This window comes from Berghia stephanieae, chromosome 3 (assembly GCF_034508935.2).
Source record: "Berghia stephanieae isolate SIO BIC M18660-M18661 chromosome 3, UCSD_Bste_1.3, whole genome shotgun sequence".
Taxonomy (NCBI): domain Eukaryota; kingdom Metazoa; phylum Mollusca; class Gastropoda; order Nudibranchia; family Aeolidiidae; genus Berghia; species Berghia stephanieae.
The window spans coordinates 77,874,520-77,898,008 of NC_088362.1; the positions used below are offsets into that span (position 1 = coordinate 77,874,520).

The 23,489-nt window shown below is 35.3% G+C and overlaps 1 protein-coding gene across 4 annotated transcripts; it reads right to left on the reverse strand.

The window, feature by feature from the left end:
* Positions 1–3,603: 3,603 nt before the first annotated feature.
* On the reverse strand, positions 3,604–22,656 carry LOC144968507 (lysosomal proton-coupled steroid conjugate and bile acid symporter SLC46A3-like). 4 transcript variants are annotated; one of them, XR_013644597.1, is made up of 10 exons: positions 22,603–22,638; positions 17,413–17,884; positions 16,049–16,262; positions 10,864–10,993; positions 9,087–9,276; positions 8,611–8,758; positions 7,991–8,247; positions 5,517–5,709; positions 3,978–5,054; positions 3,604–3,805 (listed from the first exon to the last, which is right to left on the reverse strand). XR_013644597.1 is itself a non-coding variant. In XM_078906956.1 (9 exons), exons 2-9 carry the CDS (start codon positions 17,664–17,666, stop codon positions 4,830–4,832), a joined length of 1,611 nt encoding a protein of 536 aa, XP_078763082.1. In that variant the 5' UTR covers positions 17,667–17,884; positions 22,575–22,656; the 3' UTR covers positions 3,604–4,829. The 4 variants fall into 4 exon arrangements, 2 of the variants coding, with proteins under 2 accessions (XP_078763082.1, XP_078763083.1); XR_013644596.1 differs by having other exon boundaries at positions 22,575–22,619; XM_078906956.1 differs by having other exon boundaries at positions 3,604–5,054; positions 22,575–22,656.
* Positions 22,657–23,489: the final 833 nt, after the last annotated feature.

The following is a 23,489-nucleotide window of genomic DNA, read 5'->3' on the forward strand; positions in this document are numbered from 1 at the left end:
TTCCCGAATATTTTGTAGAGTTGAGATGATTAAGATGTTTTGGTTAGAGAATAAAAGATGTCAATGCGGTTCACTTGCACGCCATAAGGTATTTCTTTCCTCATTGAACAATTTTTAAAAAGAATTTGCTTTACCACAAAATGGCAAAAAAATTGTAAGTGGAATGAAATTTTCTCAAACAGTTTAATTTCAAATACTTAGGGAATAGTGACGTTTTTTTTTTGTATTAACAATAATGAGAATCATAATCTTAGGCTCTTAATAATTAACTAAACCAACCAATATCACCAACTATAAAAACGGGTCTTTTGTTGTGTGTGCTTTTCATAGCCGTCTAATCTATCCCTCAAGTTAAAATAAAAAGTGGTAATGATTGGATTTTTTTAAAACTAGCCCATAGAGCCGAAGTCTATCCCGATTTCTATAGCGTGAAATGGACAATAGCAGTTGCTTGCTATTCTTGTATAGGCCACTAATCTATCACAAAGTACTTTTTTCAGATATCTAATAGATCCAGCTACCCACGCATTGTTGGGTGGATAGGCTGGTCAGTCTGGGTCTCAGTCTTTTTGCAAGTGAAGCGAGTGTTCTACCAACTAAACTATCAAGACCCTCACTAAAGTAGACATGATAATACCTTATTGATCTTATCCCCCCCCCCCCCCCCTTCCCCTTAAAAAATCGGCATTTACATATTAAGAATATACGATGCTATTTTAGGAACCTTTGTAAAATACACGATATGATCTGATCTGATCAAAAATACTTGGGCCTCCTGCATATTTCTTGCAAGATTGGTTTTTATTTGAAATCCTCTTGTTAAACTTATACTCAATATAGAAAAAGAAATATTATCCTGGCGAATGACAAAACTGGTTCAAGTCATAAATGCTGTGTATGCAAATAATAATAGTACTTATACATTTTCGGTTTATAGAGTGATAGTCCTTAATCATATTTCATCTCAGACACTTTTGGGGTGTGTGTGTGTGTGGGGGGGGGGGGGTATCGGTGAGTGCGTTGTAATGTTGTAATTCTTTAATAAAGGTTAGAGGTCCAGACATCTTTACTTGGCTGATATAACGAGATATTTGATTTATATTTATGTTCCTTGCTTTAAAAAAACACAGGGTAATAAATAGTTTATGTTCCTTTTCCTCATTTCAAGATATTTTGAAGAAAATTCGGTTCCTACTAAAAGCCGTCCGGAGCCGTCAGGAGCCGTCTGGAGCAGTCCGGCGCCCCAGGAGAGCCGTCTGGATGTCATCTTAAGCATTCTCAAGCCACCCGGAGGCCCTCAGACCTGTACAAACCTTTCCAGAAGTCTTTCGCCTTCCGAAAGCTCCTCAAATTACGCCGGGCGGCTCCAGACGGCAATTAGTAATACTAAAAGCCGCCCGGAGCCGTCCGGCGGCCCAGGGAGGCCGTTCGGAGGTCATCTAAAGCATTCTCAAGCCATCCAGAGGCCCTCAAACGTGTACGAATCTTTCCAGAAGTCTTCCGCCTTCCGAAAACTCCTCAAATTACGCCGGACGACTTTTAGTATTACCGTCCGGCGTAATTTGAGGAGCTTTCGGAAGGCGGAAGACCTCTGGAAAGGTTCGTACCGGTCTGAGGGCCTCCGGATGGCTTGAGAATGCTTTAGATGACCTCCGATAGACTCTCCTGGGGCGTCGGAAGGCTCCGGACGGCTTTTAGTAGGGCCTGAAAATTCTATCTAAAAATCGAAAAGGCAATAATATAAGAATATAATGTCGGCCAGTGCAGACAATTGGTGCTAGTCTGGAAAGAGGCTTCGAGAAGATCTATGAATGTTGACCACCTTTTGACGAGTTGTTGGCCAGACATGGAAGACGGTGGAACTGTATCTAATACTGCTCTCTGTGTTAATGTTGCATCGCTTAACGGGCTTTAATTGTGAAGATTATATCGTTTCTTTGTTCTAATAATCTTAGAATATGACTGTCATTAACCAGGTACTTATCTTTCACAGCCACGGTTTTGCAGTTATTCTCACTAATTCAGTCATTGAACAAGCTCAAGATCATTTGACTTTGTTAAAGACGAGATGCCGAGCGAATAGGTAATAGGCGAATTGGAGCTTTCCTCATTGACTCGATCCTGAGTGGCAAAGGCCCTTTTGTGAGGGTTTTTAAAGAATGTGCAATCTTATCCATGTGTTTTAGTAATTATTTATAAGTGAGATATTTAAAGTAACAATTATCACATAAAACTGATTTTTTTTTCAATTTTGTTATTTTTGTTATGCAAATATAAGAACGGAGTTAATCTTACTCCAGTGTATATTTCGGTAGGCTTAGAAAAACGGTACTTTCTGTTAGATTATCATTCCTATTATAGCCTTCTCTGTGAATTCATATCAAATTAGTGAATACTTTTCTTTTAATCTTGTCACTTATTATAAAAATTGATTGATTTAATCTCCATTATTCACTTTTCTCTAAAACGCATGCCTTGACGGCCGTAATAATACGCTCCTTCATATCATTTATATTTTCGAGATTTATATCTTACTCTCGGGACTTTGTGGAGCCCTTCATTATCTTTTATTTCTGCCATCAAGACGCCGGAGCTTCCTTTGCCACCAAACTACTTTATCGTGACCTCAACTTGACCAGAGAGAAAACCATCAAGAATTTATCAAGCCTAGGGCTGTCGGAAATACATGCAACTACTCTCAAATTGGAAGTTAAAAAAAAACAAAAAAACTCCACGAGTCCGCACATAACATCATTATCATCATCCCATTACGATCGCAAAAGGTATGTAACCATCATTTATTCATTTGTAACTGTGATCAATATTAATTCATTTATAAGAAAAATCAGTATATTACAATTCACCTTTCTATTCATATCACTTTAAACTACTCGAGATTTTTTTTTAAAAGTAACTAGTAAATTATGGGGGGGGGGGGGGGCGGGTTATTTCTCATATATTTATTTTATAAAAGTACTCGAGTTAGCTCTTGAGCTCTCATCAGACCATAACAGCATATCTAAAGAATATACAGTGGCCTTTTTATGGCCTTTGTTATTTGATCGATCGATTTTCTTTTTTAATCATGACTAGACCAGTGGCTCCTGATTAAAACTTCTTTCAAGTATTCATTTGTGGTCTTGTGACGTGACTCTCGCTTTCGGACCTGAGAGTCCATGGTTCCAGACCGCCATACGCTCTTTACTCAAATTTTCTCACCATATACATGTGTAAATTGAGTACCTGGTCGGTGACAGCTTTGTCTCTGTCCGAAAAAAAACCTTAATAGGCGTTATGTCTCGTCTTGCATATTAATTTGGCTTTGGACTCCTTGTAAAGCGCATTGAGTACATCGTTTTGGAAATGGCGCTATAGAAAAGTTCATGACTTTTGAGAAATATGATAAGATTATAGAACGTTTCTTTGAGAACGACTGAAGAGTATTTCATTTGGCAACATCATATCTCATGTAACAACAATATCTATATGATTTTTTTTATTCACACCAAAGGCGCTGGTGTAAAATTCTCTTAGACGCCTGCTCAGTTGCAAATGTGTCTCATTTAAACAAACAAAAATTCAGAAGAAAGAAAAAACAATATCTCCATGATAATCATGATAAACTTTATTACAACATGACAACTATGAGATAAACACTTCTTGAAGACAACAAAAGGAATTAGGATGTAGAAATGGTGGTTATCTGTGACATAAACATTATAACACCTCCTTCTCTCTTTGTCTTTATTAACCAGTTAACTGCCCTACTATGGAAATAATCGTATTCAAAAATTTGGCCAGAAAACTCGTCCTTCAAATATCAATCGATTTAAATGACCCTCATTTAGGCAAAAACTTTCAAACTTGGGACTTCGCGAAATACTACCCAGGTTTAAGGGGTTTTGATCAATATTTAGAGGACGAGTTTTCTAGCCAAATTTTAAAAATACGTGTTTTACCATAGAACGCCAGTTAACTGATTAAAATAAGGGTCTCATAAAAAGTGACCGATTGATGTCGTGGTAATACATGGTGTTACATTTCATTCGATTTTACCTTTTTATATTCTTAAATTTTCTTAGATATGAGAATAAGCTATTGTAATACGATTTTTAACCGAAATCGGTAATTTATTGTCCTCGAAGAAAGACCCCGGAGACTCGGTCTTTTGGCTCTAGGGTCAATATAATTCCCGATCATAATTATCGGTCAAAAATCGTATATCATGATCAGTTAATCAACAATGTCATCTTTGGAGAAATAATATTTGCAACCCATCTCGCCAATCTGGTATCATTTTGGAATGTCCTATGCCGAAAGCATGAACTTTAAAGTCAAAACGACCAGAATGAGGAAAAGTATAGGGTTTTGAAAATGAAGAAATAAAAAAAAAACGTTTTTAAAAAAATCATTATATGAACTGCTGGGGGGGGGGGATAAATGAAACATTTTGAAGCGCATTGAGTATGATTAACCCGTGGCATCTCCTCATTTATTATTTATAGATTTAGTATAATTTCAAAAAGTAGATAAACCCAAAATTTCATATTTTTTATCATTTTAACTTTAAATTCTATTTGGTGCCATCCGACAAAATTCCAGTTTGGCGCGGTTTATCTTAAGGTCTATTGATGGTATGCGTTGAAGTGAAATTCTCACTAGCTCTGTCCGCCAGAAGGATCATACTAACTCACACAACTATTTGTAACCATTAACGTTTATAGTCTGATTGAGATAATTTCGTGAGAACCAATCACCCAACTGGCGGTCTAAAACCATTAACAAAGAGCCAAGTGACGTGAACTTCATTCAGCCTTTAATCCACATGGTCATTCCGGCAACTGATTCCAGTCCTTTGCTTTAACATACGAATCAATCAGGTCACCAGAACTTGAACATAGAGGGAGCAAACTAAAAGTTTCGTCCGATTTACTTTTGTCTCCAGGCTCTTTGATGACAGGAATGGGTCGTTTTGTCTTGTCAGGTAACTTTCGAGTAAAATCGTGCATAAAATTGACTTGGGTAATAACTTTCTCTTCTCTGTAAAGCCAAACCTGCAAAGAAAAGGAAAAAAATTACAGAATAAGAGGGTTTTTTTCATGATTATGTTTTTAACAATTTATTCATGATTTTTTTTTATTTGGGTGAGTAACTATTTTTGTATATTATTATAAACTTCCTCCGATATCTATAAACAAATCTTACTTAGTATCGTAATTTAATATTTGATAAATCAGTTTTATCTGATATTCTTGATTTGATACATGAATTTTTAAAATAATTCAACTTATGTAATACGAATCACTATCATCATCGACATCATCGTCCTAATCAACACCATCATCATCATCATCATCATCATCATCATCATCATCATCATCATCTTCATCATCATCATCATCATCATCATCATCATCATCATCATCATCATCATCATCATCATCTTCATCTCATTATCATTCTACTTCGATGGATATTATCAACACTATTGTCAACATTAACAAATAAACCTTTACCATCAACACCAGTAACAGAATGTATACAGCCCCAGTACACATGTAAGCCAAACCGGGCCAAATACCAAGGGATGCCGCGTATATGTTGATGAAGAGCACAGACCCCAGTAGCTTGGCTAACGTTTCGCCACTGGATGCCAAGGCAAAAACTTTCCCTGTCTCGTCATCTTCCACAGATTTGCTTAGCAATGACCTGAGGATATTTTTGTATAAAATATGTTATATATCGTCTCAAAACGGTTTATATTGAGGTAAACCAGGAGCCAAAATGTGATTTTAAAGTAAAAATGACAAGAAATGGGATATATTTTCTTAAGACTATTTCAGACACCATCTCTATTGTCTTCAATAAAACTTAAAATTAACACAATTTTCATGATTTTAACTATCTAGATGAATACGGGATAATAAAAATGATGAGGCTTGATGCTCGAAGAAAAAAATACCGATAAGTAACTAAATGTAAGCTTCAATTTCTTGAACGGGAACAGAAATGTCCACATTATTTGTCTTCGTTCAATAAATTTAAGCGTACAGTTCATTACTTATCGGTATGATTTTAATTATTAAAATACTTTTGGGTAGCTAACACCCCGTCATAATACCGATTCGAGCGGTGGGTTACATTTATAATATGTATAGTTCTTTTAACATTCGATTGTGGTTGTGATTTACTGATAATACTAAATAGTGGAATAGCAGTAATGGCGAATGTGCTAAAGCTACGTAATTTCTTCAAAGTCAGTCCTCGACACTGTGGCTTTGTGGTCATATTATGATATGTAATTCTGTTTATGGCATTTTGATCCATGGTCCGACTCCCGCGTTGTGGATGGACGTTGAGAAGATGAGTATATTTACTCATCGCACTCAGGTGAAAAAGGAGTGTCAGGCCGATAACAGCGTTGTCTCAGTATAAAATAAGTTGGAATACCACAAACAGGTATCATGTCTCGTCCGATATTATTTAAGTGTTGCTGTTGTGTTAGGGCCACTCGTAAAGCTCTTTGATCAAATCTGGTATCTTTTAGATCGCTATGATCATTTTATTTTTGTAACCGACATAAAATGATCTGCCATTATGATTTTAATCTAACTACATATTACAAGTCTGATTGCCGACAGGAAATTATGGGTTATCTATAAGTGTTGAAATGGAGAACATTTTATTAGGAGATGGGGGGGGGGGGAGGGGGGGGGCTTTTGATTTCTTTGTTTTTGTATTTTTTGTTGTTGTTGTTGTTTATTATGTCTTTTATTTTGGGGGCGGGTTGCTTTTTTTTCTAATTTTTTTTTTTTTTTTTTTTTTTTGGTTTTGTTTTGTTTTTTGTTTTTTGTTTTTTTTTTGTTGTTTTTTTGTTGTTGTTGAATTCTTTTGGGTTTTTTTGGTGCTGTTTTGTTGGGTGGTTTTGTTCTTGTTTTGTTTCGTTTTTTTTTTCATGTGTTGTTATTGTTTATAGTTTGGTTTCTTTTTGATTGTGTGTTTGTAATTTCCCAATTACAACAAAGATGTAACAATTTGATATATCAGACTTGGAAACTGGATACGTGGAGGCTTTGATGTTCACGATGTTTGGGTTGGTTTTGGTGTGATATTCATGAACGAAAAACTGACAAAAAGTAATATATTAGAATATGTTATTCTTTTTAGAATTTAACAATAGAATTTTATTTTGGCAATTTGTGGGATAGAATATTTTTTAATTGTTTGTTTAATACGTGTACAAATGTTGTATTCATAAATGACAAACTACATATGTCGAACCAGGCTTCTGGCCAGTCGGGTCTAACTTCCGAGTCCCGATTCCGATGCCAGCGGCGTAGAGTTGGGTCCTGGGAGAATATTATTTACTGGCATCACCGTTCGTATTGTGAAATGTGTATTTGGTGGGTAATTGTTTTGTGCCCGTCGAAAAAATAATGTTATGGTTCCTAATAGACGTCAATTACGTCCTACATTCTAAATGCTGCTGTTAATGGGGCTCCTTAATAATAATAATAATAATAATAATAATAATAATAATAATAATAATAATAATAATAATAATATAATAATAATAATAATAATAATAATAATAATAATAATAATAATAATAATAATAATAATAATAATAATAAAAATAATAATAATAATAATAATGATGATGATGATGATAATAATAACAACAACAACAACAACAACAACAACAACAATAATAATAATAATAATAATAATAATAATAATAATAATAATAACAATATAGCGCCTGCCCCATACAATATAGCTCTAGGAGCTCAATAAAGGATGGCATGCAATATATATCATTTTAAAAAAAATACTACATCATATTATCAACAACATTTAAAAGATAAGAAAACGGAATTATTTTTTTAAAATGTGAATTAGGGTAAATTAAATATGCTGTTGCGAAGCGCTTTGGGCTGATGTAGTTGATATCGCATTGTGTGTAATTTTTATAGCTTCATGACTTTACCTCAAAGCAGATGTGATGACTCCAGCCATGGCCCCAATTCCCACCGATGTGTAAACCATCCATGTTTCCGTACAGAAGCCCGCCCAAAGGGTTCTCACTAGTTTGAAACAAAGTCCCACCATGACAATGGTGACGTCACTCATTCGAATACCACGTGACATGATTGGGAGTAGCAAGAGAAGGCAACCACCCATGACGGCGTAATCCAGTGATAGTAAGTAGCCATAGCCAGACGGAGGCCACGATAATGGGGGTCTCTGTAATATAACATTTAAAATGGCTGTTAATAAGTAGTAGTAGTAGTAGTAGTAGTAGTAGTAGTAGTAGTAGTAGTAGTAGTAGTAGTGGTGGTAGTAGTGGTAGTGGTGGTGATGGTGGTAGTAGTAGTAGTAGTAGTAGTAGTAGTAGTAGTAGTAGTAGTAGTAGTAGTAGTAGTAGTAGTAGTTGTAGTAGTAGCAGTAGTAGTAGTTGTTGTTGTTGAAGTTGTTTTTGATGATGATGATGATGATGATGATGATGATGATGATGATGATGATGATGATGATGATGATGATGGTGATGGTAGTGGTGGTAGTGGTGGTAGTGGTGGAGTTACTGTTTTAACCTAAAGACTAGTTTACCTGTACAAAAAGGACAGTGATATCTTGTTCTCCAACCTTACAGGTTTGATGTATAACCATAGCAAGGAAGGCAACAACTACTATAAGACGAGCTCCGTGGGGTCTTGGCTTGACCAGGACGTAGAGAGATTCCTTTATACCGTGTAAACTAAAAGAAACACGAAAAAGAAAAAGACGATCAAATTTAATTTGAAACACACCTGCAACTCACAGTTACTGCTGAACTTGGAATACATGGAAAAAAAATTTTCTCCTGTTTCAGCATTGTCGAAATTAGGATTTTTTCCTCTCGATTAAATACATGAAGATAATAATTTACTAGTAGTAGTAGTAGTAGTAGTAGTAGTAGTAGTAGTAGTAGTAGTAGTAGTAGTAGTAGTAGTAGTAGTAGTAGTAGTAGTAGTAGTAGTAGTAGTAGTAGTAGTAGTAGTAGTAGTAGTAGTAGCAGTAGTAGTAGTATTCAAATGGGAAGGTACCTGAGTAAGCCATATTTCGCCTCGTCCTTCTTCATCTTTTCACATTCACTGGGTGCCATTCTGGCACACTGCGTTTCGTCACTGACAAAAATGCCCACGATTACGACTGATAGCCCGTGGAACATGGAGACAACTAGAAGTGTCATTTGTAGGTTCGACAAGTCTTGTAATGTCCCCGACAGAAGGGAACCTGTCCAAAATGGAGAGAGAAAAATAGAATATAAAATTGTTAATTTTCATAATCTGTAAATCTGATTAGTGCGGAAATCAAAGTGAAAAAGTGTTCAAAAATTAATTGTGTTGTTGGGGGCTCAGCTTTGTTATGTATAGAACTGCAAAAAAAAAAATTCTGACCTCCGAGTTTTAATCTGCATTCATTAATCTACTCGACTCAAACAAAGTAACAAATATTAGAAGAGTTCGAGTATGTTCAATTCAATTAAATCCAAGAGTTTATCTAATCCGATTTCTGGCTGGAAACCATCATATTTCACTGAACTGATTATACCATCTAACAGGTCCAGGATTTACAATCTGGTTCTATCTGGCTGGGCAGGGGAATAAAGGAAGCGTTGGGTAGTACCTTGTGCATGGTGAATTTATAGAAATACTCTTTATTTAGCAATCAAGGAAATGGAAGGAAAGAAAATGAGAGGAAGAACTAGAAAACGGTTACAATTTTAAAAGTGAGAGTGAATAAGATGATGGGGTGGGGGGGGGGGAACAGTCCTGTTGTGCCGTGAAAAATATCATTCTTATATATATATATATATATATATATATATATATATATATATATATATTATATGCGTGTGTGAAGCTGAGTCTAATATTGCATCCGGTGGAATACATTAGCATCATAATCACCCAGTAGCAAGTATTGATGTCACACGTTTCGTATAACAAATAACGATATAAATAAGTATCAAAGATCATGATAAATACATCTTCCAGTTTGTTTTTCACAAAAACTTAATGTGACAATAAATGAAGCTATATGATACGCATTGAGCACGGTGATAAACGTGAGGAATAGGCCATATCTGGGTGCATATTCATTATCGTAATCTAAAAAAAAATGTTAAAACTTCAGAATTTCATATAGAGCATGGTAGTTTACAGTTTACTAAGTACACTTATAAGCAGGACTGATAACCGAACACAATTAAGGTCTTGATTTGACATTGTTATAATGGACAATATTGTGCGTTGGTTTGAGAGTATTTCAATAACATCACGAGTGCGAAACGATTTACATTATTTGACCTGCAAATGTGTATACCTGGGTTGATTTATAAGCAATCTCTAGATTAGTATAGATGATGTTTATGAGGGAGCGCCATGTTGCCAATAGCTGAGGTGGCTGAGATTTGGCGTAATAGCCAGCAAAATTATTCGTATCGATCGAAGCTGATGTTGAAGTTGTTTTCGTTTTTTTCTGAACCCCTCTGTCCACCCAGCAGTAAGAGGGAAGCTCGGTATGTCAAATCGAGTTGTAAATACCTTGCGATAGACGAGCGTCTTGTCCAAGGGTAGCAAGCATGTAAATCATAATCTGTCATTATAATGATAATACATTCTTGGTCAAAACTCCAAATCAAAGTGTTTTCACCAAGACAATAATAACTGTGGTGTGATTAAGGAGTTATTCGGCGAATAAGGAATGGTAACCTTCTATTTATTTTATTTATTTTTTTGTGAGAATGATAAGACATAAAATCCGATTAGAGAAACTTTGAAAACCCCACATATAAATACTGAAAACACTAAAACTCACCAAAAAATAACCCAAAGAAATTCATAGCTAACAGTTTGCCCAGTTTTCTGGTCCTGTCGTCTCTGTGCGTGTTGTCTACGATATAGCTGTTCACGGCCATGGTGATCACTGAACTCTTTCCCAAAATGCCCTGTGGTAGTAGACAAAACATCATCATCATCCTCATCATCATCATCATCATCATCATCATCATCATCATCATCACTATCAGCATCTCATCATCATAATCATCATCATCATCATCATCATCTTCATCATCATCATCATCATCATCAACAACAACTACAATAACAACCAATTCATTATCATCATGCAACAACAGCAGAAACAGCATTAGAATCAGCCAATCCATCATCACCATCTTTATAATCATCATCATCACTTCCTTAGTCATTATCACAGTCACCACCACCATCACAATATTATCATTGTCATCATTCTACCATTGATATTACCTTTTTATTGCCATGAATTGTTCTATTCTTATAGCATACCATACTAGCCTTTTGACCAAAAGATACCAAGTTTGAGTCCCTCTCTGAGTGGCGCAAAGTTTAGTCCCTGGAAAAGGCTCTTTGATTCTGTCATCCAACTCAGGAGTTAAATGAGTACCACTCATTCAGATATAAGAGGAGTACCCGGTCGTTAAAAGCGTTGTCTCTGTTGAATATCGCCTTACAGGCATCTTGTCTCGTTAGCTAATTGTTGGCTAGGGACCCATTATAAATAACTTTGAGCACGTTTAGTGGACATTGCGCTATATAAGTGTTCTTCTTATTGCCTTTCGTCAATCATCAATACCTTGAATATTTTTTGACAAACATTTCACCATTTTTCAAAATCAATAGAAAAGTGTTTCTATTATTTCAATTTTTATTCCATTATTATTTCATGGCTATCATCACAATCACCATAACTAGGAATCAGCATATCGCTACAATGATATCATTATTATACCAATCTTAATTGTTGCCTGTATTAATACACGAAATCTTTATTGGACAATGATATCCACGATCAAACCTTACGCGTTAGACAATCTGAATGGATCTCATTTACCGAAATAGCCCCATTCCGTCTCTAGAGATCAATGATGTAGAGTGATCAATATGATTGATTACGAGAAAATACCTGGAGTCATAAAACCTGTAATATTGACTTTATCCTTTCCATTAGTGAATGGGGAAGTGGTTGGGTGTGTGGATGTATGGATGTGTGCAGTGTCGGATTTAGACTTGATGGAAATACTGGGTCATTTCCGAGTCCAATAATTATTGTCAAATATGTTTCTGGATACCTAGACTAAAACATAATTAAGAAGTTAAAAACGGTAGAATATTACATTTTAAAATTAAAATAAATAAGTTTTATTCATTTCTCAACTTTAATTAATTGCTAAAATTATTGCCCTGCCGACCTGAACATAATAGCCGAACGCAATTATGGGTCCAATTCAACATTCTTGTAATGGATGATAGTTTAGTTTGGTTGAGAGTATTTCCATTACAACAATGAGCCTATAGTCATTTGAATTATCAGACCTACAAATAGGTACACGTCGTTCCTTCCTTTACCAGAACAAAGACACTGATCAAATGACAGACAGCGTAGTTCTATTCACCTTCTATGCACATGCGACTGAGGAAACATAATTTATCTTTAGCCGGTATACCGGTATCACAGATTAGTAAAGCAGAAGAAAGAAATTATAGAGTTTCACTTCCTATCTCCATACTTGGAAAAGATCAACAAAGAACGTGACAGACAAAGATAGACGACGAAAATATGCCATTATGAAGAGTCCAGACCCAGATATCATTCTGGGTCTCTTGACAAATTCAAAGTTTATCAATGAGACTATCACACGTAGTTGTGTGTAACAGATTCAGAGTAAAGAGAGATTTCAGGTGACAAGGATTTTGGACTAGTTCACTCTGATGACATTCGGACCTCATTTAGTCATTCTAAAGTCATTACTATCTTCTTCAGCTGAGTAACAGATTTTTCTCCAGATACAATTGGCAACCGTTACACAAAGTAACAATTTCATAATTACCTCTACATTGGGGAGTGCTGATTGTACGTGATCATTACATATTACCCTGTATATACATGATATCATGATCTTCACGTCCATCTCAACCAGTAGCTTGGCTTTGTCTAACATACTGATAAAACTGCCTGACTTCTTCAGAAGATTCATCTCCACAATTTCAGAATTTTGGCATAAAACAGTCATTCCTTCACGAATCTCTTCTTCTGTGGCTTCTAATTTTCTTTAAAATGACGACGTTTTACAACATCATTGAATACTGAGACCCTCTGTTCCAGGTTTGACTCAAGTGTATCAATCACAAGTAAAAATGTTTTGATTCCGAACCGTCTCCTGACTCCAGGCTTTCTAAATTATCCACTTTTCAATGATGTTTTCTTCTAGACGTGTTCTGCTTTTCTTAACTTCAACACCATGCTATTTTTTGCATTTTCTTTGAAATGATCAAATGTATTCTTGCAACTTTAACAAAGTCCGAAAATAAGCTAGGCATACATTTTCCAACATGAATAAACTAATTTTGCGGTATTGAAGTGATTGACTAATCTTGTGAAATGAATCCAGCAAGTAATTCCACAAATATAGCATTACGCGTACCACACATTCAAACTTCTCTTATTCAAAATATTTATGGCTTGATTACTTGTTTCATTTTTCTCTGTCGTGTCAATATAATAAAGCCGATGCAATCCGGATATTATTTCATCGTGATCATCAAGTAATGCAATTGTGGCCGCTGAATGGGCTTCCCATCTAGTCTTTGACACTCTTTGGAACCTTGGCATCATCTATGTAGAATGACAAAATTACTACCAATCTATGCGTAGATGATGAAAAGAAACTAAATATTTATGAACTATTCTTTTTAAAAGCTCATTGCATCTAAACAGTAGTCAACTGCTGCTCTACCTAGAGATTCATTGAATGACCAAAACATGGAATTTACAATGCATACTTGCCAATCTTCAATATTATTCCTTGCATACCCTTGTATTTGCCAGACATATTGTCGGCATTATTATTAAAAATTTTATGAGTAAATTTATGAAGTGCTTGCGTATGTACTCATATAATAATGATGGCCTTTCTCTTAAATTTAGATGCACCTCCATTTGAAAGTCAATCTGTGTTAAGACAACATCTGACAAAGTGAAAAATAACCCTAGAGGTTCCACCAACATTTTAATCCGGAACCTCCAGGTCTAAATACAAGTGACCTATCACTACATCATTGGCCATCTAACTCTCAGAACAAAATTACCCATCTTTCGTCTGTTATTTTCATGTCCTTCATCCCACTAATATGGAAATCCTTCTCACGGTCGTCTTTGGCTGGTAGCTTATCTCTTTTCAAAACGGCCATTGTATATCACATTTCCCCCCCCAACATCAAAAGCCAGCATTACAATACTCTGGCATAACACTTACATTTTTGGCCAGAAATCTTTAACTCTAAAATATTATGGTCGAAATGGCCTTCAAGATGTCAAAAAGTTTTTGGTTTGGGACATTTTGACAAGGCGGGGGTTGATTTCAAACAATCTATTTGTATCACAGATCTTCTGGCCAAACTTTTTATATTTTGGCCAGAAAACTTTTACTTCAAATAATGAAGGATCAAAATTGACCCTCCTACTTGTCATACAATTTCAAAACTAATACTCCAAATAAATTTTAGGTTTGAGACATTTTGATAATTTGAAAGTCGTTTTAATCGATTGATATTTGAATTATAGTTTTCTGGCCAACTTTTTTACAAAGAGTGTTTTGCTAGAGTACGGCATACCAGCTTCCAAGATCAAAAAGGCTTGATTAGTATAGTATGATCCATAAATATTTTCATTGATATTCCATCCATCAAGATTTCGACACATCAAGGTCGGTCAGCTCACGTCTCGTGTTATCATCCTTATGGCAATTATCACTCAGTGCCTGGCATGGCAGCACAAAAGATCAAATGAGGCGGCAAGGTGAGCGGTGTTTATGGAGGTGGGGAATAATATGAGTTTGTTTTCATAGCAAAAATTGGGTCCCGATAGCTTAATTGGTAGAGCCCAACTTCACATACAAAGGGGCCGAGATCGACCCGGGTGAAGTTTAGATTGTTACTGACCACCCCCACCCCCCCCCCCTTGCCACCTGCCAGAAGCAATTGTGTAGCTGGGCATGAAAGATCTGACGAAAGTACTTTTCAATGGAATACGCGTCCTACCTAAAGGGTAACAAGCAATTGGTATTATATGTTTAACGTTACAGAAACCTCTAAATAAACTCCGGCTCCGTGGGATTAATTTGTTGGGTTTTTTTGTTTTTGTTTTGTTTTGTTGTTTTTGTTTTGTTTTGTTTTTGTTCTGTTTTTTTTTTTGTTTGTTTTGTTTTGTTTTGTTTTTTTTTTTGTTTTGTTTTGGGGGGGGGGGGGGGGGGGGGTACTTTTCATAGCAAAGACGATTAATTATGAAGGTGAAAATCATGTAAAAGAACTTTTCCATGACGAATTTGTTGGGGGAAAAAAATAATAATACCGAAACATTTTGTTACTTAACCTGTCTTAATAATCTTTAATTGTTTTGGGGGGTTTTAATTGTTGTTATTTGTTTTGTTTTTTGTTGGGTTATTTGTTGTTTTTTTTTGTTCGTTCTCTTTTGTTTGGGTTTTATTTGGTTTTTTTTTTTTTGGGGGGGGGGGGGGTTGGGTTTTTTGGGTTTTTTTTTTTTTTGGTTTTGTTGTGGTTGTTGTTTGGTTGTTTTTGTTTTTTATTTTACAACTTATTTTATTCTTGTTTGTTTGCAGTTGTTTTGTTTTTGTTTTTGTTTTTTGTTGGGTTTTTTTTTTGGGGGGAAGGGGTTGTTTTGTTTTTTTGGTAAGGGTTTGGTGTTTCTCTTCAATGACTTTTGGGGTAAGGGGTTGAAGATTTTTTTTTTATTTGGAGGGAGGGGGATAGAAGGATCTTTAAGGGGTTGGGAGTGGAAATTTTCCTTTGTATAAAAGGTTAAGTCTCTTGGGTTCAACATGATAAAAACAACGACGAGAACACCACCACCACCACCAACAACAACAACAACAACAACAACAACAACAATACCATTATCAATAAGAAAAAGAACAGCAACAACTAAAATACCAGAGACCAACCTGAGCCAAGGCTCCTGCCATGACCAAAGCCAGCCCATGCCGCGGGACAACCAGACTGGTTAAGTAGAGTAACACAGCGGTCACGGAACCAACACTGGGTAGCATCATTGGGAGTTTACGGCCCGAGTGGTCACTCCAGGCCCCACACATCAAACCCAGGAAGGCGGCAGGGATATTAATCAAGATGCGGTAAATCATCAGAAACCTGGCAGACCTGTTGATATGAATCGTGATAACAAAAAAAAATTTTTTTTAAAAAACGAGCACTACCAAAATGTCACACCTTCCTAACACTAAAATTGATTTATTAAAACTCAAACCTAAGAGCATGCTAATTGTGTTCTAGATACAACATAATATTAAGTTCCTTTAAACTGTAAAAAGACTTTTTCTTCTAATTTTGTGATGTACATAAAAAGTCGGTGTAAGAAAAATGGTCACTGTATCGTATAGAATTTATAGATATTGAATTTATAGACAAAAGTATGAGTTCACGTTTTGTGTTTTATTCAGGAATATAAATAAACATACTTCCTTAAAGTCCATAAAACTTGCGAAACTGCAACTTAAAAGATTGATTTAAAACTAAGAGTTAATAATATTTCTTCCTTCTTTTTTACTTAAACAGTCTCTGCCTTACTCTGGAAAGACGTGTATTTAAAAACCTGGCCAAACTTTTAAATACGAGTCTACCCATAGTAGATACAGCAGTTAACAGGTCAAATTTACTGTTTTGCATCTGGTTGACTCCATTATAAGAACAGATTGAATTGGTGGTTCGCATTATTGAGACTGGAATATGTCATGTTTACTTGATACTCGATACTCAATGAGAGATTATGGGCGTCAGATTAAAATATACATTTTAGCTCATTGACGCCATTCAGGTCATTAACCACATTCATTGCAGCATGACTTTCGTAGAAAAAATAACGTACGCTTCAATGTAGCTAAATTTCAAGTAAATGTGCTCAAAGCGCTTTATACTGGGTACAAAGCATACAGCAACAATGTACGTGAAGTACAAGGTTATAGAGCAGTGGGTGTTGGGAGAGATTGTTTTGCTTTTGATTTGTTCTGTTTTTTTTTTTTTTGTTGATTTTTTTTTCATTTTTTTTTAGCGCTATTACAATTTTTTTTTATAATCGAAAGAGACGACCATGTTACCGGTCAGGTACTCGTTTTACACCTGAGTTTAGTGAAAGAAAATGAGTAAATAGTCTTTTTCTCATATTTGCGCCACTAGAGTAGGTCTTTAACCAAGATCTTACAGATCAGAAGGCGAGTGGCGTACCACAAGACCACAAAGGCGCACATGTCGCGATATCATTACACACAACTCGGCCATAAGCAATGCCACTTACCTTTCCTGGACGGAAGCTTCTAGAGCAGGATACATTTCTAGATTGCGGCACACATCCATCGTACCATTCACGAACAGCTCTGTCTTCTCCGTCCATACTCTTGACATCATAACGAGGTCACGTGTGAGGTCACGACACACTACATCCACAAGAAAGGGACGGATGGAGGCATCCAGCATAGCCTCCCCTGTCTTGTAAAGGAAGAAGACGATTTCCGCTTCACATCCGGTCAGATGGCAGAAATAACCAAACATGTTGACCCTTTGATCGATTTTAAACAGACTTCGAATTTGAAGAAGTCTGTAAATATTTAGTAAATACTACTTGTTGTCCATTGCCTTTCTTGATTAATCAATCATTTGTGGTTATCTCCTTGGAAATAGGTTCACGTCGCTAGAAAATCAATCATATCATGGTGACTAGTTCTGACATGAAAGCAAGATTTAAACGTTTAAAATGCTGGAAATACAATCTGTTTGAAGCAGACAATAGATATTAGGTAAAAATGTGCATTGAAAACTGATTTTTTTTCTATATTAAATACTGATTGTCATTGGCACATTTTTTATATGAAATATAGCTTTTTTTTTTAATAATAATTTTAGGGTCAACTTTATATAGAAATCAAGTTGACACATTGATAGATAGATTATGAAACAATAATATAGACCGGTCTAGTGTCTTTTTCACGTGAAATTAGCATGTGGATGTTTGGACTTGGGCCGAAAAAAATTTGTCTGACTCACCAACAAGCTGGACATGATATTTTTCTACGTCTAATTCTTCCTCTGTCGTGTGACTGGATCGATTTAATGGAAGGAAAATAAATGAAAAAATCAAGACCGCTCAGCAACAACCGTGACCCATTGCCTCCCATAATGAATAAGCCAGATACCAAAGAGTGAATTCAAAGTTAAAATTATCAGAAATATGTTATTCCAAATTATGACTCTAAAAACACTATTAATTTTCCAGACGAAAATGTATAATTTAACCCATTATCCTTTTGACTATAAATACAGTTTTCAGCATCTAAATCGCCCTAACAACAGCATTTTGAAGCGATGGGTCACATTTGGTTCGTTCATGTTTTTTTTTTTTTTTTTTTTTAATAAGCTTACTTAAAAAGAGAAAAGGATTTCGAGCTTGAAATAATGGAGAGCAAAGGTGGGAAACACCGCCACCAACCTCTTTAAATGGAAAATCTCACCGGGCACTGAATGCCCATGCGGTCACCCCAGACAGACCATGGACCACATCCTGTCCGAATGCTCGCTGGGACCTCACTGCACCAATGCTGACCTGAGGGAATGCAACCAGACTGCCCGGGACTGGCTGACTCACTGGCGCGACAAGATATGAATGAATAATGGAGGCTTTAATCTCCTAGTGTTTGCACTGATTTAATATAGGATCAATTTAATCAAGCCATGTTTAACACTTTATCCTGAATATTTCATCTAGTAGCTGTATCGTTATTATGACCACGTAAAGTCAACAATGTGCACACTACAGAGTGTCACGATTATAAGCAATAGAAATTTCTCAAAATTCCAAAGTATTCGAATATGACTTTGTTTATTATATTGTTGATATTTAATATTATTATTATCATCATCATCATCATCATCATCATCATCATCATCATCATCATCATCAGTCATCATCATCAGCATCAACATTATCGCCATTGCTTTTGTGGCTAATTAATTTTTTGTTGCATTACTGTGTTTGTTGATTGTTTCTCACTTTGTACTTCGTTCCATATCAATAATTATTGATTGTTTGAAATTGATCGGTTTTCCAAACTGATCTACTAGATTTCGGTTAAGTGCTCCTACGCACCTAACATTTATGGGATTGGTTATGATAGCTAAGGTTGGTGTTAATATGGCCTTTGTGTTAGACACAGCTAGGCGGTGTGGATATAGCCATATTGACTTCAATTATCGCCCGTGCGATGGAAGTGGGGAGAAAAACAATTCTATAGCTTCTACTTCTACAAATACAGACAGTTTCCTGATTAGGATCTCTCCGACATGTAGGTGGATCTCTCCTACCATTATTTGTGCCAATAATAATATAACAGGAATCCACTTATTAATTACAAATATACAAGACTTCAAATACCATAGATTTTTTTTTTCTTTTTTTTCTACATCTAATACGTCTGAACATTGAGCAATAACTTAACACTTAACGCCAGTAGACAGGTTCTTCCAAAAACGAAATTGTTTTGGAAAGAACGAGTTGAGGATGATCAACATTAAGTGAAGAAATATAAAATCTGGTATCCCAACTGCTTGACAGACAAATGATTACACAAATATTCCTCGAGTAAGTGAGATGTTGGCGTGTAAAAGATGGAGATGCATAAGTCATGTATAGCCCAATAAATGTTTACATGGTGCTCTGTATACATTATTTGTTACATTTATACTTTCAAATGCAATTGTTTACTTTTTTATCACCTCATGTTGGTGTGCAATCTAATCTAATCTATTTGCAAAATTCCATTCACATTACAAACTATATTTACCAATTCTATGAGAATGTTATATTATAAAATCTACATGTCTGATTTTTACAGTTTTGCTTGTATCTGCTGTATGCTTTATCTAATACTATATTAGGCTCGTATAATATTAATTAATGTTTGATAATGTATAATCAACTTTGTTAATATATTGATGTTGATGTTAGACATAAGGACGAATAGTTTCCATTATCAGGATCAATAAATTATATCTTATCTTATCTTTAATAGAAAGCTACAATCTATCCTGATATGTCGACACCCGATAGGGAAAAAATATGACAGGGAACAACTAGAAACCCATAGAGTAGGACAGTTGAGCGACAGGTACAGGGTGCAGGTACAGGACATGGAAGGAGACCACAACCACTTCCTACAACATAATCAATTAGAGGAAACTTGATCTTGAAACTTGAACGAAAACCTCAACTGCCGGTTTTGTGTTTTGTTTGACTTCACTTTGTGTTTCGATATTTATAATATGGTCATTTGATTTTTTTTTTCGATTTTTTTTTTCGATAAAAAATAGATATTGCGGTCACCATTCACATTTCATTGTGTGGTAACAATCCTAACATTTTCATTTGGAGATCTGATCTAGTAATAAATATACATTTTCAGGGTATGTAGTTGAGCTTTGCTGAAGTTTTAATTATCATTTCAAGTTTGATTTCTATGGTTTAATTCCCCCAGATTGTGCGACTACGAGAAAGTTTTATAAGTTTTAGGCAGCTCTTATTATTTTTATCATCATTATCACCATCATCATCATCATCATCATCATCACCATCATCATCATCATCCCCATTATCATTATCATCATGAGCTATAGAACGAAGAGACAATTGCCTTTAAATCTTATAATCAGACCATATTCACCCGGGTTCAGACTGTACTTAACCGAAAACCCAACATTGACATTTTAATGGAACAGCGGGACGAAAAAGATATTACAATTCTCTGTTGATATCATTTTTGAGAGAAAGAACTGAAGGAGATATTTTTTTTCTTTTGAAAGGGGGGGGGGGATAATTAAATGTCTTACATTTTTTAAAAAAAGACACGAGTTGTTAAGTCGGAGTCATTGCCATTTCAACTTTATTTTTCCACACTTCAAATTAAAACTTTTTTTTTTACAATCCCATAATAAATGGTCGGCTATCCGATATAAATACAAATATGTGACCCATCGCCTTAAACCTGTATTATCTTGGGGTGAATTTGATGTCCAAAAAAAAAAAAAAAAAGGTTTTAACGCTGAAACAAACCAGAAAACTGATATTTTAGCTTTTATCTCTTCAAAAAGAAGTTTTCATTTCCCCAAATGAAACATAGAAACTTAACACAAGTCTCCCCTGAAAGAATATATCGGAGTCAATTTTTTTTTTTTTAAATTTTGTATTTTTCTTCTTTTTTTTCTTTTTTTTTTTTAATTTTTTAGTTTGTTTGTTTTTTCAGTAAAATTTACCTCAGTTTCGATCGCTCATAATATCATGATTATTTGGTCATGAAAGATTACTTTGCAAAAACATATTGTTTATCCTGACTTTATTATCCAACATGAGGTAGTAAAAAGAAGTAATAACTTTTTTTTTCTTTTTTTAAAACCAAGATCAATGTCTACCATCTCATCACATAAATATAATATGTACGGTGCCTTTTATCTCTTCGTTTTAAAATATATTAAACTCAAAATGCCAATATCTAAGCATTCATAGAGGTATTATAGGTAGTAGATCCATCGAGAAAACATATTATGATATCGTAATCTTGTAGTGGTAGGACACTCGTCTTCTGACCCGAAGATCTCTGGATTGAATCCCGCTTGCTGTGGACAGCGCAAGGCTGAGTCCTTAGAAAATGCTCTTGTCTCGAGTTGTCTCTGTAAACACTAATTATTGTGATAGCACTTTACAGGCGTCACGTCTCGTCCTAAATGTTAAGTGTTACTGTTGGCTTGGGACCCCTTGAAAAGTGTTGCAAACACGATGAGATATTACGCCTAATAGTTTTTTTTAATTATATGAATCACTCATGATGTCCTAAATTGAGGGTTGAAATCTTTCCAAAGAAAAAGAAAAGGTCAAAGTGCCTGAAATAGCACTTGTCCAGCTTGCTCTTACTGACTGTTACATTCAAAGAGGACCTTTTATATAGAGTATTGTCAAGTTTATGTGCTCAAAACGCTTTACAAGAAATGCCTAGCCAGCAGCAACAGATTAGAGGATTCATGACTACTGTAAGACTATTATTATTACATTCTTTTCTTTACACAGACCTGTTACACCTGAGTTCAATGAGAATATGTAAATAAAAAGTCTTATCTTAGGAAGCAAATTGCGCCGCCCAACTTAAACTCGAGGCCTACAGATCACATATAGATAGGATATTGCGCTATAAATGTATTTAAAGTATGAACCACTCATAGTGTCCAAATAGAAGATGACACCTTTCTCACTGAAACCTAAAAATAATAATATGGGTGTCATACAACCAGACAACAAAGCCGCACAAGATAAGAAAAATAATGCACAGAATTTCATCAATAGAGATAGTAATATCTCTTTAAATTCAGAGTGTCCAAGATATTAACTTGAAACAACAGAAAATCACTATATCACATTACAAACTGTTAAATGGCGCAAGTCCCATACCGCACGGCCGATTAACGACAATGACGATCTTTACTCACACCAAGTTCTCACCAAAAGTCTTCCCACTCACTTTCGATTCCCAGTCACAACACTCATGACGTGACGAGTATCACCGCCACTACCGTCATCGCCCCCCCCCCCCGCCCCACTCCCTTCGTCCCCCCGCCCCAAGTCAGTTCAAATTAGACAAAAATACATACGCATATTACGATCTCTTATTGATAGAGCCCCATCAATGAGATCGGTGGTAGGCGGGTTGATAATGTTTAATGTGACGTAAAGGTTTGTTTTTGCGTAGGCAGGTCATTATAATATATTGTTGTTGGGATCCTGGAAACAGGAATTTTATTGGGTTTTTTTTTTTTGCCCTGTATTTTTTTTAAAGGGGGGGGGGGGGGGGGAGCGATAGTTTTGCTTTTTTGGGGGTTTTTTATGGTTTGTTTTTTGTTGTTTTTTTTTTCTATTTCGTTTTGTTTTTCTTTTCTTTATAATTTTTGTTTTGTTTTTTGTTGTTTTTTTTCTGGGTTTTTTTTTTTTTTTTGGGGGGGGGGGGGGGAAAGGAGGGAGTTGTTGGATGGGGTTTTTTGGGGGGTTTTCTGTTTAGTTTTTTTTTTTTTTGTTTTTTTTTTAATTTAAATATATATTATCTTTTTTTTTTTTTTTTGTGCATGTGTACGTTTTTGTATAAACATGCATGTGTAGTAGTAGTAGTAGTAGTAGTAGTAGTAGTAGTAGTAGTAGTAGTAGTAGTAGTAGTAGTAGTAGTAGTAGTAGTAGTAGTAGTAGTAGTAGTAGTAGTAGTATTAGTAGTATCATTATTATTATTACTATTATTATTATCATCAACATCACCATCGTCATCATCATCATTGCTCCAAAAAACTAAT

Bases quoted from the DNA above. Each gene is read 5' to 3' on its own strand.
- LOC144968507 (XM_078906956.1), bottom strand. From the start codon at position 17,666: ATGTTTGGTTATTTCTGCCATCTGACCGGATGTGAAGCGGAAATCGTC. The intron at 10,994-16,048 runs GTTGGTCTCTGG...CTACTACCACAG, and splicing joins TGGCAGGAGCCTTGGCTCAG to GGCATTTTGGGAAAGAGTTC. The intron at 8,248-8,610 runs GTAAACTAGTCT...GTTATATTACAG, and splicing joins TCACTGTCCTTTTTGTACAG to AGACCCCCATTATCGTGGCC.